The sequence below is a fragment of the Rhinichthys klamathensis genome, unplaced genomic scaffold (assembly GCF_029890125.1).
Source record: "Rhinichthys klamathensis goyatoka isolate OS25496 unplaced genomic scaffold, OSU_Roscu_1.1 h1tg000237l_1, whole genome shotgun sequence".
In the NCBI taxonomy this organism is placed as follows: Eukaryota; Metazoa; Chordata; class Actinopteri; order Cypriniformes; family Leuciscidae; genus Rhinichthys; species Rhinichthys klamathensis.
This window is the reverse complement of record NW_026606760.1, coordinates 932190-952696: the sequence shown is the minus strand read 5'-3', so window position 1 is coordinate 952696 and position 20507 is coordinate 932190. Positions and strand designations below refer to the sequence as shown.

At 39.0% G+C, this 20507-nt stretch overlaps 1 protein-coding gene across 8 annotated transcripts in view; it reads right to left on the bottom strand.

Moving 5' to 3' along the window:
• ttn.2 (titin, tandem duplicate 2) overlaps window positions 1-20507 on the bottom strand; it is a 163009-nt gene that overhangs the window by 126034 nt on the left and 16468 nt on the right. For all 8 annotated transcript variants that reach the window (XM_056265681.1, XM_056265682.1, XM_056265684.1 and 5 more), the window contains exons 19-36: window positions 18732-20428; window positions 18365-18646; window positions 18005-18271; window positions 17607-17879; window positions 17246-17509; window positions 16880-17140; window positions 16539-16799; window positions 16024-16287; window positions 15674-15934; window positions 15314-15574; window positions 14935-15195; window positions 14708-14849; window positions 14429-14597; window positions 14111-14342; window positions 13741-14025; window positions 13522-13647; window positions 12960-13148; window positions 10562-10612 (exon numbers count right to left, since the gene is read on the bottom strand). In XM_056265681.1, the coding sequence (XP_056121656.1) occupies window positions 10562-10612; window positions 12960-13148; window positions 13522-13647; window positions 13741-14025; window positions 14111-14342; window positions 14429-14597; window positions 14708-14849; window positions 14935-15195; window positions 15314-15574; window positions 15674-15934; window positions 16024-16287; window positions 16539-16799; window positions 16880-17140; window positions 17246-17509; window positions 17607-17879; window positions 18005-18271; window positions 18365-18646; window positions 18732-20428 (5546 nt within the window). The remainder of the gene's footprint in view (window positions 1-10561; window positions 10613-12959; window positions 13149-13521; window positions 13648-13740; window positions 14026-14110; window positions 14343-14428; window positions 14598-14707; window positions 14850-14934; window positions 15196-15313; window positions 15575-15673; window positions 15935-16023; window positions 16288-16538; window positions 16800-16879; window positions 17141-17245; window positions 17510-17606; window positions 17880-18004; window positions 18272-18364; window positions 18647-18731; window positions 20429-20507) is intronic.

Sequence of the window (20507 nt, the reverse complement as noted above, 5' to 3'; positions counted from 1 at the left end):
TGACTCAACTTGGTGACTTGATATTGGATACTTGGGCTCAGGAGATGCCTTGATCTGTTCCGTTTCTCTGGTTGATAATGGCTCAGCTTTGACAATTGTCAGTGGAGTTACACTCTCAGTTATGGCAGACATTATTTGTGAGGGGTGCTCTTTTGCAATTTCCAGCTCTGTAACCTCTGGACTTCTGATTCGTTCAAAGTGCTGTTCTGTGAAGCCTTGGCGTTCTTGAACTGCTGAGGTCATAGTAGCCACCTGGAGCTGTTTCAAAGGGATTGCTACCACTGGTTCTGGCTGAACTGAAGCAGATATTACTCTTTCCTGCACTTCATGAGACTCCAACACAGCAGCTTGATGAGTCACCTGCTCCCTGTGCACAGTTGCAATGGAAACATCCAAGTCATGCAGAGCGTCAACCTGCTCGCTCGTTACCATTTGCCTATCTTCTGTGCCAATGGTATAAATTACCTGATGGTCTCCCTGCAAACTAGCACCTGCCTGTCCAGGTAGGCTAACACTGTACAAACGTGATTCAGTGGCTTCCTCTTTCATGGACACCTTATAACTTTTTTGCTCTTGAACTAATTGCTGTTTATGAAATACAGAGACTTTTTTGTGGAATACTATCAACTCAGCACTGCAGCTTGCCTCCCCAAAAGGATTGACAGCCTTGCATGTGTAGAGTCCACTGTCTTTCTGTTTGATGTTATTCATGATAAGAAAGCCAGAGCCATCTGGGTTACTTACAACAGAACAGATCTGGCTTGATTTAATTAGAAAATTACCCTTAAACCACTGAACATCAGGGGGTGGAGTACCAGTAACTCTATACTGATATTTCACCTCACTGCCCTCCGCACACTGCACAGGTTGAATTTGTGTGGTAAAGCATGGTGGTTGCCCTGGTATTTTAAACATTTGTTCCACCCACTTTTCTGCTGCTGATAATTGACTCACTTGTACTTTTAATATTGTCTTGCAGGTGGTTTGGCCAAATCTATTACTGGCGGTACAAGAGTACTCTCCCTCGTATTCTTTCTTTACTTTTGTTATTATTAAAGTGTACTCATCTCTCTCCTCTACAAACTTATAAACTGACGAAGAAGTGATAACTTTTCCATTGTAGAACCACTGAACTTTTGGCTTTGGAAAACCAGATACTGTGACAGTAAACCTAACTGACTCTCCAACAGTAACTTCCACAGGTGTAAGCTTGGACTCAAATACAGGTTTCTCCTTTTTCCTTTCCAACACACTAGAAAAACGTTTTTGCTCTGGCTTGAGTTCAAGTGTTTTTGACTTCTCAGGTAAATGAAGTGATGTGCTGTAGGTTTCTTCCTCTTCTTCGGTCTTCACAGTCAAACTAGAAAATTCTGTATGAAAATAATGGGATTAAAGATTCAACAAAATATTCTCATCAATTACAAGTTTAGATAAAGAAGGAGGTCATTCAGTATTAGTAAAGAAGCGGACATAATAATGCCCTCAAGAGATTAAAAAAATACAGAATATCAGTAAACAGTTTTATCATAATTTTATTTACTTTTCATGTACATAGAATTACAATAAATGGGTAGAACAATGCATTTATGATTCTAATAAAATTATAACATAGTCATTTAGATTTCTTTATCCCTATCCATAGAGGTTTGACTAGCTGACTACCTATAGTTGTATCCCAAAATAATGACAATTGTAGATACATAAAGGCATAAAAATGAGAACACATAAGCAAATTATAACTCATAAATCATGACTATCACTTTTTTTAATCTAACCTATTTTTATTTTAACATTTTTATTTACAACCTATTAAATCTATAACTCACTTACTACTACTTTTAGAAAAACATGATCGAACTATACAACAAAAATGTTAAATTATTATCCAACACTATGCAGTCTTATTTATACTATAAATTATGAACTTGGGCAGGGAAAATATAGTTTCTCCAGATATAATTAAAACTAAGTATTTAAACTAATTTTCTTTACCTTTTTTCTGATCACACTCTTAACATTAAGGAAGAAAGAAAATCACAAAAGGGGAAAATAATATTCATGCAATTTGAATTAAAACAAAAAACTGTCAAAATTTTAAATCTATTAGACTGGACATGCGTTAACAAGAAATTCAATTAGATCTCTTAAAACTGTGCTTGAAAATCTCACCCAAACTGTTGGCAGACATAAGCAAAGGTACAATATTTCATTATAACATGTGTCATTTCACCACCAAAAACAAAGTCCAAGACCATCCAAAAGGGAAAAAACTAAAACTGTCCCCCAAAGTGGAAAACCAATGTAAGTTACTGAGGAGAAATTGAGGATAATTTCAGGTCTTTTCAATAAATTGTGGATCAATCATTAAAATATATACCACAGAATAATAATTTTGAATGCAGATTGAGCAAACGTTTCTATACATAATTTCACAATAATTTACAATTGTAATACATAAAAAATGTGTATGTGTTCAAAGTAAACAAAACAACAAACCTGCCTGACATTGTTTCATACACTGCGATCAAATTAAAACACTTTTAACAACGAATTTGTTTCAGTGTAACCAGCTTTGTTTTGGATAATACATTTGAATTCACCAGCATCACTGTGAGTTACATTCGTTATAAGCAAATTGAAATGCCCTGATGCTTTCTCCTGGATAATATATCTAGAATTTTTTACCGGAGCACCATCTTTGAACCACTCTGCTGTAGGATTTGGTTTTCCGCTAACTAAGCACTGAAAAATCACAGGTGTACCTACAGCTGCAGTGACATTTTGTAGTGGGATTATACATTTTGGGGGAATTTCAGTGACCTGAAACTCAAAACTACAAGAGTTTGTTGATTTGCCTTTGAATTCTATTTTTTCATCTTTTGAAGGTTCCGCAAAGACATCGAAATTAATACTAACATATTTTTCTCCTTGCTCACTTGTCTCATTATCAGTAATAGCAACCAGTCTGACAGCTTTCTGAGACTCATCAAATTCCTGTTGGAACTCAAATTCAAGCTCTATCTCTGATGTCTGTTCTCCATCAAATGATGAATTTCCAACAACCAAGTCAAACTTCTGAGGATGAACTTTTGCACTGCCAAGAGAAACTGCAGTTAGTTCTCTTCCCCTTGTCTTGCCTGAGAATGACTGTGGATTCATAACCATAAGCGACGCCCTGCAAAGTGTTTCACCAACAACATTAATAGCTCTGCATGTATATATGCCACTGTCATGTATGTTGGCTTTGAGAATCTTCAGAAAATGATTATCACTATCTGAGCTACAGATGTATTTTTTCTTATCCATAAGAATCTTCATATTGCCTTTGTACCATGACACTATTGGCGAGGGAATACCCATTAAAGAACATTCAAACATTACATTTGTGTTTTCAAGAGTTTCAATGTCATAAATAGGGTTTATAAAACGTGGCGGCATTTCTGTAACTTCAAAAGCTATTTTTAAATCATCACTTTCTTGAGTTATGAAATCCACAGTCCCTTCCTCAAACATGCTTGGAAGAACATCAAGGGATATGATCATACTTTTGTTATCAGCTGTATACTCTGGAATGGTAACAATCTTTACCTGTTTTTCAAACTCTTTCACCTCATTCTCATCTAACTCAACCTCCAACAAGATTTCTTGAGGAGAGGGAGACCTTGACAGATCCTCATCCTCCTCAACATCAAACTCAATGACATGCTGATGGGTAACAGCAGGAGGGGGTAGCATTTGCCTTGCTTCCTGAGATATAACAAGAACCAAAGCAACACTTTTTGCCTCACCAACATAATTAAGAGCCTCACAGATATATTCCCCTTGGTCAGCTTTTGTGATATTCCTAATTTCCAGGGCAATGTTATCACCATCTCTTTCAATAATAGTCCTCTCATCTGCTTCAAGCTCAGTTTTGTTTCTAAACCATTTCACTTTTGGAGTGGGTAGTCCAAATACTTCAGCACAGAACTGTAAGGAATCGCCCTCAAAAACTCTTCTTTTTGTAAGTGGCTTAAGGAAAGCTGGAGGAATTCCCTGAACCTTTTCCTGAAGTGTCCCCAAGCCTAGCGAACCACGTCCCTCTGGAAGAATCATACACTCATCGATAGTAAACACAGGGGGAGTTGTTTCAATACCCTCATCATCTGGAGAAGTGAGAAACTTAGCCGGGGAATAAAAACCTTCACTAGAGCTAGTTGAGAGTCTGTTATGTTCCACAGGGGAAAACGGATACTCAGGAGGTGTCATGACACCCCCTGGAGTCTCTAAGGGGGTATGGAAAGATTCTGGTGACTTTTGAATTTGAGAAATTTCAGTGGATGAAGCTGGTGTGTAGAACCGTTCTATTTCTGCCATCTCCTCACTGAATGTGCTACCAACTTCAATAGACATTTCTGACTCTGGCGACAAAGGCCTTCCCCAATCAGTCGGTTGATTATAGTAGTCATAAACAGCACTAAAAGTTACTTCTTCTTCCTCAAGTTTGGCAACACCAACAGCCCCTAGCCTAGCAGATTTTTTCTGTTGTGGTTGCAGTCTCTGTGGGGGGTACTCTGACAAAGGGTAATCTGCTGAGTCAGATTGCAATACTCTGTCAACCTCAATTTTGGGTTTTACAATAAGAAGTTTTGTTATATCTGAGGCTTCCATTCTATCACGTTTTATATCAACTGGACTGACGTTATCTTGTGGCATGTCCTCAACTTCTGCTCTTCGAACACTAATAGTACCCATTTTTACGGGTTCAGTTATTTCAGCGGACTGTACCTTGGTTTCTAACATGACTGGTTCTTGAGCAGAGTTATCAATTTCACTTTGCCTAACGCATGCCTCCTCCGCTATAATTCTTTGCTCAACTGTGCTACCCAAAACTGTTTTAGGGCAAACAGAACTGTCTTTTGGGTTAATTTTTTCTGGTAATCTAGCCTGGGGTCTGAATAAAGTAGGTGATTGCTGAACCTCGGTAACATTTGCCAAGGATACAAAATGCTGCAAGTCAAATAACTTTGATTCTATGGAAGACATTCTCACATCTGACTTTTCTTCTATAGTGTTTTCTGTGTTGTCAAGAACTGTCTCTGTAACATCTGTTGGAGCTCTTAAGGGGAAGGTCTTAGCTGCAGTCAAAGTAGGATATTTTATCCTGTCCTCACTGGAGAGAATTGAAGTTATTTGTTCTTTTTCATATTGCCCAGGTTCAAGAGCAAACTCTGGAATATCTTCAACAGGAAAAGAGGCCTCATCCTTTGATTGTGCTGTTGGCTCATCTAAAAAAGATGTTGGTGTTTCAAATGCTTGTTTTAATTTTGATACTTTAACCTCTGCCCCAGACGACTGCAAACCACAGCCTGTTATTACAGGCATATCTGAAGCTGGTTTCGTAATGTGCTTAAGTTTGGGAGCATCTGGCTGTGGGTAATGGGGTTCATCCGTTTTGATAATATCTTGAAATTCAGAAGGTTTGACTGAACAGTCATAATCAAGAACGTCCTCACTTGTAAGAGTAATATCTTGGGATGGTGTGGAAGAACTTGATAAAGTCTTTGTTTGAACTTTGGTGATTTCTAAAGATAAGCCAAGAGATCTTGTTTGGTTATCCATTTCTGTTATGGCAATGGATGAAAATCCAGAGTCCAGAGTTGCAGAATCAAAAGACACATCAGCAACACTTTCAACCTGCCCAAGTTTGTTATATGCAATACATCTATATATTCCAGCATCAAGACATGTGAAATTGTCAATGAAAAGTCTATAACTTTTGTCTTGTACCTGAAATCTATATTTACTGTTATTAAGATCAAGGCAAATGTCATCATGGAACCAGGTGGCTTCAGGTGTTGGTTCACCAAGTATGATGCACTCAAGCATAGCAGTCTGTCCCTCTGAAACACTAATGTTATCTAGTTCTCTGAAAACTTGGGGAGCCTCACGACCATCATCAAAGGAAAATGTGAACTTATGCTTCACTGTTTGAGAGGTGCCATCATCAACTGGAGATTCTGAGGTTTGCTCAACAGGCTCAAATGTGTCTTTAGCCTCATCGAACATCTCTAGCACTGGAGTTGGAGCAGTTATTCTGATCTCAACTGGTGAGGAGTGAATAGATGAAGATGAAGTTTGTGGCATGTGAATGACTGCCTGAGGTACCTGCAATGTGTATTTCCTGTCTATCTCAGGTTTCATTAGGGACTTAAGTTCTTCCTCTATCATTTCTTCATCAGTGAACACGGACTCATCTGTTACTTTAACTTCTTGAGGAGGCAAGATAGCTTCTTCAGTTACTTTAAATATGCAACATGTACTTGCTTTTCCATGTTTGTTAGCAATATTACAAGTAACCACGCCTTGATGGTCGACGGTTGGATAATAAATGGTCAGTGTTGATGAATTTGCTTTGGTACGAACATCAAAATCAGGGTCTCTCATTATAAGATGTCCATCTTTCAGCCAAGAAACAGATGGCTGGGGATCTCCCTGGAATTGGCAACTGAGTTCAGTCATTTCACCTCTCTTTACCTCAATCTCTGGCTTTAATATCATCACAAAGACAGGTGCTCCTGGTTTTACTACACTTATAGACATTTTCCCTGCAATGGGAGAAACACTGGGGATTTCTCGTTTTGAGAGAGTTTTCTGTTGCTCTATTACATCAGGTTCATGTCTAGACATTGTCACAACTTTTTTATCACCATGATGCTGCTGAACTACATCCTCATAACCCAAATATTGTCTTTCAATTCCTACAGTCACATCTGTACCTATTTTATCAGGCATAAACTGTTCAGGCTTTGTATACAAAATAACTTTTCCTGTTGGCAAAGCTGTGGACATCAACGTTGTCTCAGGTAATACAACAGAAGACTGCACATGCTCTGCAATGGCCCAATTAGATTCTAATTCAACACTTTCTTCTTGCTCAATTGGAACATCTTGTTGCCATTTTTTAATCCGCTTTGCTAGAGCCTCCTCCTCACTGACAAAATAGTCACTTTCAGTCCTTAACTTCTCACTATCAGCCTCAGAAATCATTTGCTTTTGTGTTTTAGACCCATCAGTTACATAGGAGTGAGAAGAAATATCACTAAAGAACCTCTCTTTTGCTGTTCTCTGTGGTGACACCTTATTCATATTTTCCAATTCAACATCTTTATATGTGGTTTTACTGAGAGTGTTATCTAAAGCACTCTCAGTAACACCACCCCAATCAGGATCAAGTTCAACAGCCTGTTCTTGCTCAGTCAAAACATCTTGTTGCCATTTCATTATACGTTGAGTTAGTGCCTCTTTTTCACTCACATGATCGCTCTCACTTTTTAACTCATTTATTCTTTCTCGCAATAAGTGCAACTCACTCTCACCTGAGCATTCATGCAAACGTTTTTCTTTAAATGAAGATCTTGAAGTCTTTGTAAATGTGGATTCCCTTTGAGCTTTTAAAGCTGATTCTGCTTCTTCTTTCTGAACTTTGGCAAAAGATTGATGAGAATAAGAGCCTTTTTGCTCTGACTTTCGGGGAGCAACAGACTCTGCCTGATCAACCTGCACATCTTGTTGCCATTTTTGTGTGCGCTGAGCTAAGAACTGATCTTCACTTTCTATGTGACCACCCTCCAATTTTTTCTCAATGATGTTCTCCATAGACATAGCTCTATTTTCTAATTTTTGTACAGGAGCCTTTTTACTTTCCTGTTCCAGACTATCATCAGCAAGAATTTTTTCTTCCTTTAACTTCACTGCTTTTGTCCTTAAATACTCTTTGTCTGCTTGCTTCTCATGTGAAGGGATGATCTTTGGACTGTTTACTTGATTGGAAGCTTCTCCTGTCTCTAACCACTGCAACCCAAATGGTTCCTTTGCCTTGACCGGTGCTTCTTCATTCCACTGCACATCCTGTTGCCATTTTCGAATGCGCTGAGCTAAGAACTGATCTTCACTTTCTAAGCACTCACTCTCAAGGTTTTTCTCAAGGATGTTCTCCACTGACATAGCTCTCTGTTCTAGTTTCTGCACAGGAACTGTTTTAACTACATCACCAAAAAATATTTCTTTCATTGGCTTCACTGCCTTGGCTCTTAATGAATCTTTTTCTTGTGACTCTTCATGTGATGCGCTTATCTCCTTTGTATTGCTTGCTTGTTTAGAAGCTTGTCCTGCCTCTAACCACTGCAACACAAATGGTTCTTTTGCCCTGGTCTGCGCCTCTTCATCCCACTGACTCAGGCTTGCATCATCTTTGTGATCTAAAATATCATATTCTATATCCTTTTCTGACTCCTCTTTAGATGTGATCTCTTGATCCATCCGTGCATCAGATACTTCAACTTGAATGTCTTTTCTTAAAGTGTTCTCTAGAGGAAGTTCACCCTTCATAATTCGCAGTGCCCTAGATCTTGACTGAGGTTCAAAGGAGTGTCTGACTCTTCGTTCTGTTGATTGGGAGCCGAGTCCAGTAATTCTCTCCAGTCTGCTCTGATATTCTGCTGAACATCTACCACTTTCAGCTTGCTCACCAGGGCGAACAACATGTTGAATTTCGGGCAAAGTAGATGGCTTTACTCTGAGTCTCTCAATATAATCTGTGTAACAAGGCTCACTTGTAACCGATTCCACCTCAAACTCAGAAGAGGACATTGTAGATATTGAAAGTCTCTTTTTCTTTTTGACAGCCTTTTGTAAGAGACTAAGTTTTGCTTTAACCTCTCCATGAAGGCTCTCGGTGTCGCTAAATCTGTCACTGTACCTATCACTACACCGGTCACTGAATTTATCACTAAACCTATCACTGTATCGGTCACGACCTGTGAATCTGTCACAGTATATATCACTGTATCGATCACTGAACCTATCGTGTCTCTCATACATCGGAGTTGGAGAGCGTGCACATTCGGATGCAGTCTCAAACTTGCTGTCTTTGTCTGGTGTTCTTGATGGGGATGAAGTTCTAAAATACATTGTGCGGAACAGAGTGCTTTTTGATCTATGACGCCCCTTTGTTTGCCCTTTGCTTATTTTATCAAAAGGAGAGCCAACACATCTTAGATCTACTCTAAATTTTCTTTCTTTTGTTGAATCAGCTAATGAATCTGAGCTTGAGTGGGCTTTGTTTGAGGATCTAGAATGGCAGAAATAAGATACATCTTGCTCTTCCCTCAGTGATACAAGAAGTGATGCTGTGGTTTCAGCAGAGCCTTCAGTGTTAATTGCCATGACTTTGTAACTGCCTGAATCTTTTTCCTTAATCCCTTTAATTGTTAAACTGGTTGCATGCATATGCATTTTACTCACTGTATATATTGTACGATGGTGCTCCTTCTGTATCTGTCTATTATTATGAAACCACAATATCGTTGGAGGTGGCATTGCAACTACCTTGCACCTAAAAGATGCAGTGTCACCCTCCACAACAGATTGAAATTTCAGCTTTTTGGTGAAGGAGGGTTTAAAGTTTTCAGATGGGGCTACAAGACCTTGATCTAAACTTTCTTCTGGGTCTGAAAATGCATCATGCTGCAGTCCTCCTTTTTCCATGTGTTCAGCTCCTTCATTATAAAACAACTCTGGAAAAAAGGGAGACAAATTTCAACAAAATGCCCAGTTTGCTAAAGAAAATGAAATATATTTCAAATAGAATATTAATAGATATATTAAAGCATGCATCAAGTCACAAAGCCATAAAAAACAAATTCACTCACCATATTTGTTCGAATAAACGCAAGACTTGAGTCTTTATTAAAGATTCTGACACGAAAATCACTTGATGTTTTGTTCCTTCTTCTGTGGACAGTTCTTCAAAGCATAAATTTATTTTCAAAGCATTAACACGTATCCAAATAATACTGATCTGGTTCGCAAAAGAGCCTCTTGTATTTTTAACTTGGTGGATATATATCCTAAAATATTCCTTACCTGACTTGCAGAATGATGAATAAACGCCCTTTCTAATCCTTAGAATGACGAAAATCTTTCACACATATAGAGAAACATCACTCTCTATTGATAAAAAGAGTGTGGTCATTAAAACAGCTCTAGACTTCTTTGAGAAGGCGTTTATTCGAACTAATATAGTTTACAGGTATAACCATGTTATTTTAAAAAGCAAACAACATTAATCACATACCGCTATCTGCAAGCCAGTCTAAGAAATATTTGCAGGAAGGTGTTCCAGATGCAAGAAACGTAAGAAGCAAATAAAAGATGTGGCTACTTCCATATCTTTTAAAATGTAATTTCCTGTGGTCTGGAACTTTTAAAGAACAAACATCCTGCACCTTGTATTTCTAGAAACAACCAAGAAGTACCATATCCTTCATGCTTTTCAAGGGGAAGACAGATGCAAAACTTTGCAAAAGTGCTTCACAGCAAGCATTTTACCAATCAAATTGCTTGCTATCCAGAAACACTTGATTTCAACCATACACATATCCAACAGTGACATATGAAAGTTGTTCTCATAAAAGAGGATTTGTTTGCATGCAATACAATATGCTCGGAAATGTTAAATTCAATAGTTTTATAGAGAGACATCATTATTAACAAAATAAATACTGTAAAATGATCCTACCTTTGACCTCTTCCTCAATTTTTGCTTCAATCTCCTCACGTACTTTTGTAACTGTAAAATAGAGTCATATGAATTGATGAATAACAAACAATTAGCCAAATATGTCACCTATAACATGAATATCCAAGGAAAGATCACCATAGCAATAATTTAATAAGGACAAAAAATAGGTTTATCTACATGTGAAACAAATGTGAAAATGTTAAAAAGAGGTGAAACATGGGAGTTTGCAAAAGCATGCATTGCCAGCACAACATCAAGAGAGCACTGTATGATACAACTTCTTCAGAAGCATTGATAAGGTTTCATAAAGTGAAATTAGTGAACGTGATCAGGAAATTCATTGAGAGGTTCTTGAGGTTGGTTGAAAGGCTGGTTGAAAGAAAATTACGTGAATTAATTGTGATATGTTAATCAAAAACCATAAACTACTTTGATCTCAATTACCTTCTTTAGTTACAGCAAGGCTGGCTGAGCAAGCTGCCTCTCCTGCGATACTGACTGCTTTGCAAGTGTACTGTCCAGCATGCTCAGAGAAAGTATCAACTATGATTAGCGTAGCAGTGTTTGTCATCTCATCAAAATGAAAGACAACATTTTTGGTAGGCTTTATAGACTGTTGGTTATGGAACCAACTTATCTCTGGTTTTGGCATGCCAGACACACGAGCATGAAATCTAGCCACTTCTCCATGAGCCACCACACAGCTCACAATAGGTTGAATAAAAGTGGGCCTTTGGCCAATAGGATCCTTCTGAACACTCTTAATGCTTGTGAAGAGGCTGGAAGTGGCTTCTGACTGAGACTTGGATGTACAGTCCATAATATGTGTTTGTCCTGAAAGGAAGTATTGATTTATCCTCAACTAATCACTATAGTGCACACATTGAAATTTGTTTCCCTGTACCAAATTTGTTTTGTTTTCATATTTGGCTGGCAAAATTGTTTTGTATCACAGTAGGGCTGTCAATCGAATTTATTTAAGCGTGACGTATCTCATACTTTTTTGTAGTTAATGCATTAATGAATTCAGTTCCTTTTTAAGGAAATTAAAAAAGGCCTGTGTGCAATCATAAGGTTCAGCAATTTGTGTGGATAACACTCATAGGGCCCTATTTTAACGATCTAAAACGCTGTTGCTATTTAACCGGCGGGATAAATGACTCTTGCGCTCGACGCAAATCTAAAAGGGGTTGGTCTGAAGTAGCTTCATTATTCATAGGTGTGGTTTGGGCGTAACGGGAAACAAACCAATAAGAGCGTCATACCACATTCCCTTTAAGAGCATGATGAACAAGGTGCGCTTGTTCCATGGCTCAATACTATTATAACGGCGCATTTAACAGGCGCGCTTCAGAATCGGTTCAGAGAAGTGACATTGGGGATGGGACAAGCCCACCCAAATTAGCTTCGGTTAAACATGCATATAATAATTTGGGTAAATGTGTAAGCTTTATGCCTATTTTTCCCATCGTCATGGACACAACAATGATTTCCCTCGTGTTTTAATATTTCTCCTTATAATAATGTATCATTTGCAAAAAGTAAAATGCATCTGTGTAGATGAGAGAATCATCTACAGTGTATGCGCGTTGTTCACACTCTGTATTATGGCCAAGCATGCGCGCTTAAAATAGCATCTGAATGTATGCGCAACGCGGCACTGACTTTAGACTAGGTTTTTTCTGGTCAGTGGCGCAAATGTTTTCTGGAACTGCAAAATAGCACTAGGGAATGTTTGCGCCGAAACACGCCTCCTTTTTGCGCCGACCCGCCCAGGAAGCGCAAGTTCATTCCCTAGTTTACCGACGTGCGTTTGAGGAGGGAAAAGCCCGCTTTGCGCGGGTGCAAAATAGGAATGATACATGCGTCAGTGTACAAAGTCATTTGCGCTGGGTGCAAGATAGAACCCATAGAGTAAATTTATACAACAGTGTATTTTACTCATCTCACTCACAAAAAAGCAACAGATTATAGACTTCTCAAATTTCATCAAAATGTATGCGAAATGTAAACACTGAAATGCAAATCTGCAACAAATCAGTAACTATTTCTCATTATGTATGTAATATATCTTACATGTGCAAAAATGCAGTTCTTTGCAAGTTTTCGAATGAATGTTTTTATGAATGACAGAATGCAAATGACTTTATGCAATTACTCATAAATGGGTGCTCAGTGACGTGTATTTGTGAAGTTCGCTCTGAAAGTTTTGATTAGTTCTTAGAAATACTATGTTAGCTTTGACAGCCCTAATTAATAGACAAACCACCACCAATTGCATTATTGACTAATAATAATAATAACAACATATTATCATTGAAGGAAGCCATTATCAGTTTTTTTTTTTTTTTTTTTATTAGTTTGCAATTTTTGGTTGTAAGAAAATTTAGCTTACCGTCCACTTTCAGCACAGCAGAACATGAGACCATTCCTGCAGAGTTACGGGCAACACATGTGTACTCGCCCTCATCCTCAGGATACACTCTGGTGATCTCCAACTGACAGTTTTCATCAAACTGAGACACTCTGAATATATCAGACTGCTTGATCTCCTTGTCTTTGCAATACCAAGTAATTGTCAGATCTAAACAGGAGTAAATCAGAGGAATACGTATAACATCAAACAGCAATTAAGGTACAAATGACTATTTACTTGATCGTTCTGTATGTGCCAATATATGTGCTCTGCTCCAAGACGTAGTGAGGTACCTTTATTTTAAAGGATCATAGAAGAGCTACGCTTTATTAATGACTACAGTATTGTGCCATTTCTTTTGCAGAACCTATAATTAAATAAACTGAAAAGATTTCTAAGGTGCACAGAGTGTCTGCCTATGTAGAGCATTGCAAATCACTCATTCATGAGACTTAGTAAGTAAGATAACAAAAAAAAAAAATGCAAATGCCAATAGGCAGCTCACTAGGTTTTGGAACAGACCTATAGTTACTGATCTTACCTTCCCCTGAGACACGGCACTGGAATCTAGCAGATTGTCCTTCATTGGCAGAAGTGTTACGTATTGGTGTTATGACCACAGGTGGTGACAGTGGGGCTCCAGTGTCAGGGGATACAACTTCTGGAACTGAGGATTAAAAGACATAGCAAATATAAATAAATGATGTACCTTTAATACATTTTATATAATACACCTTTTTTTTCATTTGTTTTTCTTTACCTTCCACATTAAGTGACGCAGAACTTGTGGCTACTCCATAGTCATTCTTAGCTTCACAGTTGTACTGCTCTGCATCCTCTGGGAAGACTTCAATGAGTAACAATGTGTGCTCATTTCCCTCCCTCAGGAACTTACACTTGAACCCAGAAGACAGGGCCTGAGTGTTCTTATACCAGGACACCTGAGGCTGAGGAATTCCTGTCACCTCCACAGAGAAGCGTGCAGGTTTGCCAGCCTCAACAGACAGGGGCTGCAAGTGCCTGATGATCTGAGGAGGCTCAGGGACTAAACAATGCAAGAATGTATATGAATTAATAATAGATACACAGAGACAAACAAGAACAAACTGAGAACTTGAGATCAAACTCACTGTTGACATGTAGGGTTACAATACTCCTGTTCTTTCCAGCAATGAATGTGTATTCTCCGGCATCGCTTCTGTAGGTTTCTGTGATTGTCAGGCGATGAATTTTTCTAATAACGGCATAGTTGAAGCGCTGATCTACAGAAAACTGGATCTCGACTCCATTTCTCAGCCAGCGTCCCTCAATGTCATCCTCATTGACTTCAAATTCAAATGTACTTCGTTGTTTCTCAAGCACCTTCAATTAAAAAGAAATTGAACTCATTATTGATATACTGAACACTGTCAGAATTTAAATATTATTTATGACAGCTTGGTACTTACAGTGATTTCTTTCTCGGCAGGTTCACTTATGCGCACATCCTTGCCCTCAACTATGAGGTTGGCCTTCGATACACTTGATCCAGCAACCACAGTGTAGTCTCCGGCATCAGACATGCGCACAGTTTGGATCATAAGACGATGCATGTGTCTCTCTGTGGAAACTTTGTACCTAAATGGTGAAGATGATATCTCCATCAGGACATGAACTTAATAAAGACAGATTATTAATGTCAAAGAGCAAAATTGTGCATGGATGTGGAAAACCATTATATTGAGTACCTTTCAGATATTTCAAGTTCCTGACCATCCTTCATCCATGTTACTTGGACATTGGGCTCAGAGAGTTCGCATTCAAAAATGGCCTTCTTCTTCTCAGTAACTTTAATGTCCTTGATGTGCTTGGTGAACTCGATGACACGAGCTTAAATTGATCATGAAAAAAACATTTGATCAGAATTAGCCAAAAATAAATAATAAGAAAATCTGAATAATGAAGTGAATATTACCTTCAACAAAAAGGTTTGCGGCTGTTTCAGCAGATCCGGCCACAAATTTGTACTCTCCAACATCCCCAAAGTGAACATTTCGGATAGTGAGGGAGTGAGTGAACTGTTTGGTGCGAGTTTGGCATCTATCACTGGATCGGATTTCAACTCCATTCTTCAGCCATTTGTAGGTGATGCCTTCATAGTTGACAGTCACCTCAAATGTGATGGTGTCCTTTTCTTGTGCATTCAGGTCTTTGAGCATAGATGTGATGAGGACAGCTGAAGGAGAGGGAATAAACATTTGACTCAATTCTAATTCTTGTTGCCATTGTAAGTACATGTCTGGTAGGCAATGAAGAAAACAACTACAAAAACAATGACATCACAAATAACTTACTGCTAACTGTCAGGGTGGCAGAGACTTTGTCATTTCCACACACAAATGTGTATTCGGCAGAATCATCTCTGCTTGTATTCATGATCTTTAACTGATGCAGTTTGCCCTGCACCACAATCCTGAACTTCTCACTCATTTCAATCTCAACTCCATTTTTCAGCCAGGTGGATGGAACATTGAAATGTGAAACTTCACACTCGAACGTGGCCACATGGGTCTCTGGAACTTCAATGTTCTTCAGGGGCTTTGTGACTCTCAAAGCTGAAACAGTCATTGTATGGAGTTAGTGGTGTGTATAAGACACTAGACAAGTTTAGGTTGGTGACTTAAAATCTATAAATCTTCAAATGTTATACTTACATTCAACATGTAAATATGCGCTGCATTGTAAATGTCCAACTACAGCTGTGTACTCTCCATCACTGCTTTCTTCAACATTTTGAATGACCAACTTATGTGCTTTCCTTTCGGACATTATCTGAATATTGGCACTAGGTTTCAGTTCTTGGTTTTTGAACATCCATTTAACAGGTATGTCATCGTGGGATAAACTCAGCTCAAAAGAGGCAGTTCCATTCACCAGGGAAGTCACATCTTTTGGCTTTTTCACAATCTTAACAGCTGCAAGAGAATTAAATAACATATTTGTTTTGTTTTTTTAGTTGTTTTTTTAGTGCAAATTCTTTGATTAAGCCAAATATTAAACTTACTTTCAACATTCAGTCTGGCGTTAGCAGAGAGTTTTCCAAGTTTGAATCCATAGACTGATTCATCTTGTGAGTTGCAATTCTTGATCTTTAAGGTGTGAACCAATCCATCTACTGTTATCTCATATTTGTCACTGGGGACAATTTCTATTCCATTCTTGATCCACTGGGATCCTTTCACATCTAAATGGGTGAGTTCAAGACTAAAGATTGCCTCTTGGGTTTCGGTGACTGTTTGATTTTTCAGTGTCTTCTTGATCTTCACAGCTGTGAAAGACATTTGTATTCAGTTAAACATAATAGGAAAATATGATCAGTATGAAAAAGTTACACATTATGGTAAATGGACTGCATTTATATAGCGCTTTCACAGACCCAATGGCCACCAAAGCGCTTTACATTTTGCCTCACATTCACCCATTCATTCACTCACTCATTCATACACCGACGGCATATATAGGAAAATATGATCAGTATGAAAAAAAATTCTGCCAAAACAGTAGTAAAAGTAATAGTACCTTCAACCCTAAGGTTGGCAGATGTCTTGGAGTTTGCTACTTGGTATGTGTACTCTCCAATATCTTGTGGTCTTGTGGTGACAAAGACAAGTCGGCGGACCACACCTACATCCTCACTCCTGACATTGTCACTAAAGTCAACAGAGTGGCCATCCTTAAGCCACTTGCCTTCAGAGGTAGGGTTAGCAACCTCACACTCCAGAGCAGCAGTTTGGGATTCTGCTACAGTCACATCATGGAGTGGTTTGTTTATAGCACCACCTAGTGTAAGAAAAACGTAACCATGAGGCAATATCAGTGCATCAACATAACACATATTCAACAAATGGTGAAAATCATACCTGACACAGTTAGTTTTGCACTGGATGACTTTTCGCCAGCTGCAAATGCATACTGGCCCTCTTCATCCTTCATGGCATTGATGATGGTCAGGCTATAGCGTTTCCCTTTGGACTCAATTTTGTATTTGGGTCCAGCCTTAAGAGGCTGATTTTTGAAGGTCCAGTAAGCATCTATCCCGGTGTGGGACAATTCTACTTCAAAAGTGACATTCTGAGTTTCAGTGCACACACAGTCCTCCATGTGCTTGATGATGCTGACCTCTGTATGACATGAATATGTTTGTTAATAATAATAAACCAATTAAATTTACTTTTAAGCAAACCCAGAGAAAGATTGTATATAAGTTCCTTTAAAGAAATACTCACTCTCAATTGTCAGTTTACAAGTTGTTTCCACTCTGCCAACAGCCATCTTATAGTGTCCTTCATCAGAAGCAAAGGACCTGTTCAAGACCAGTCTCTGTTTGGTCCCTTTGGCAACCATCTGGATTCTCTCACTAGCTACAACGAGCTTGTCATTTTGGTACCATTTCACTGAAGCAACATCAGAGGCAGAGATTTTAGCTTCTAGCACTGCCTTCGTACCCTCAATAGAATGGACATCCTTTAGAGGAGTTGTGATTTCAATTGCTGTGAAGAGGGTGAAAAAGAAAGGTTACATTTCTGCATTCTCTTTCTGTATTTTAGCTTTCAAAAATGCATGGGGAAAAGTGGGGGAAAAACGTACTTTGGACAGTCAGTTTTCCAGTTGTAGAAATGTTTTGAATAGGAACAACAAATGAGTAGATTCCTGCATCATCCCTGTTGACATTTTCAACTAGAAGTTTGTGGACAAGTTTGTCGATGACAATGTGAATTCTGTCAGAGGCAGAGATGGGCAGGCTATTTTTCATCCATGATCCCTCCACATTTTCCTGAGAGAATCGCACCTCCAACTGGGCAATGTCACCCTCACAGATTGTCAAGTCAGAGAGGCCTTGCATCAGAGTTACAGGGCGCACTGATACAAGACAAAAAATATCATTATTTACATATCATGTATAATGGAGTCAATATTATGTTTGAAAATACTATAATACAATTTTTTTTATATTAATATATAAATTATATTCAAATTCTACTTACATTTCATTTTCAGTGTGGCGCTTGTCTTCAGATTACCCACTTTAAAAGTATATTTGCCTTGGTCTTCCTTCCGGACATCTTTTACAGACAAGGTGTGTCGGCCACGACGAGAGGATACTACATATTTTAGGCTTGCCGTAATTTCTTTGTTCTCAAAGTACCAGGTGCCTTCTGCATCTTCACGCGACAGTTCACACTCAAACTCTCCAGAGTATGTCTCAGGCACTTCAACACTCTCTAAATTTTTTATCATTTCCAGTGGTGCACCTGTATAACAGATCAGATGGCACGTTTGACCAAAAAATTCAGAGATGACTCTGAAAATGTGAAATTCAATAGCACAAATGAGTGTAAGCTAACCTTCAACATGAAGTCTGGCAGTGGTACTTATGTGGTCATCATCAGCTACAGCACAAGTGTACTCGGCATCATCTTGCATGTTGATTATCAGCACAGATAGGAAGTGCACCTTTCTGTCCGAGTGCATCCTGTATTTGTCTCCAGAAAAAATTTCAGCATTGTTCTTCATCCATTTTACCTTAACAAATGGCTCATTTGTCTCACATTCAAAGGTTGTCATTGTGTCTTTCTCTTTAACATAGGTATCCTCCAATGTCTGGGTAAAAGATACAACTTGCTTGCCTGCAAAAAAAAGACAATTTATTAGATAAAGTAATTTCCATATGAACAATGATCACACAACTGATTTATAAATGACAAAACATACCTTGCACCAACAGGAAAGCATGGCTTGAGGCCTCACCAGCAATGTTAATGGCTTTGACCATGATACTAGCAGAATCCTCAGCTGAGACATCTCTAATTACTAATTCACAGAGATGGTCCTCGGGCCAATACCAGTAAACACGATCTGATTTCTCAAGTAAAATGCCGTTTTTGAACCACTGGCACTCTGGTTCTGGTTTACCAATAACCCTACAACGGAAGCGAACTTCATCAGATAGTGAAACTGTCTGGCTCTGAATTCTTTCCAAAATCTTTGGAGCCTCCATGCTAGGAGAGAGAGCGACTTTCTCAGGTCTGATTGTTGGAATGGTGAGTTTGCCTTCCTCCTCCTCTTTCTTCTTTTCTAACTCAGACACCTCTTTGGTCCAGTGCATAAGTTCATCTTTTCTCTTCTTTAACATTCCTTCATAAGACTCGTCCTTCTTGCGAGACTTCATCTCAACTGAGGATATGGCTTCATAATAGCCCTCTTCAGTCCTGCGTTTAAATTTGCTTCGCAGCTCTTCTGTCTCTTCTGTGGATCTTTCATGAACAACTCTCTCAACCTTCCTCAGTCGGACAACCTCTTTTGCTTGTGAAGCATCTACAGGTTTATCTACCTTCACAACATCAAAAGACACTCTGCCATGTTCAGGGCCCGGTGCCTCCAGAGCCTTCATCTCAGGAGCACGGCGCAAGATTGACCTGAAGTCTTCTTTCTGTTGGATTTCGAGTTTGACAGTGTGCTCAGCTGTACCCTCTGGGTTCTCAGCCAATAATTTGACATCTCCAGAATCATAGGACTTACAGTCAGTGATTTCCAAATAGTGAATACCATCATAGTGTAGTCTGAAACGTTTGCTCTTTCGAATGAGCTGTCCATTGAGGTACCAGTTAACTTTGGGATTGGGGTAACCGGTCACTCTACAGCGATATTTGGCTGTTTCACCCTCAAATACTCTTATGGGTTCAGGAAGCAAGACAATCTCTGGCTTGGTCTTCTCACTCATGTCATCCCCAGTTACTCCAGAAGGTGCACCCTCATGGGCAATTCGCTCCATTTCATCCATTCTCTGTGCTTTTCTTCCCTCTGGCAACTGACTGTCCTCCACAAGACTCTTCTCATCTTTCACAATTAGTGTAGCAGAAGTCTGGTCAGCACCAAAATTGTTGGTGGCTCTACAGGTAATGACGCCACTATCTCTGGAATAAGCAACTTCATAATCAAGACTGCAATAGCCAAACTCATTGATCATACGCAACCTGTTAGCAGCTTCCAGCGGCTTGCCATCATGGAGCCACTCAACAACCATAGTTGGGTCTCCAATAGGGGTCAGTCTGCACTCAAAGTGCACAGGACCGAATCGCTTCATCCTGACTGAAGTTAGCTTCTTTTTAAAGTGTGGCTTCTGTTGCTTTTCCTTGTCATAAAGGTCACCCTCTTCCCACTGTTCCTGACCATAGCGAAGATGCAGTGGTTCAAGCTCTGGTGGAGCAACGTCCTTAGCCTTATATGTTCCTTTGGGAATGATGAGTCTTCTTTCTGGTGCAGGTTCTGTGTACTCTACCTCCACATTGACTCTGCAGCGAGTGGTATCCCTACCAGCTTTGTTTATAGCTGTGGCTGTGTACCATGCACTGTCAGAGCCGGAAGTCTGAGGAATCTGGAAATGTGCCAGTCCCTTGGTACCCTCAATTCTGTAATACAATTTTTGAATTTAACATAGATAGTACTAAAAAAAAAAGGAAATAATTAAACAACAATCCAAAGTAAAGT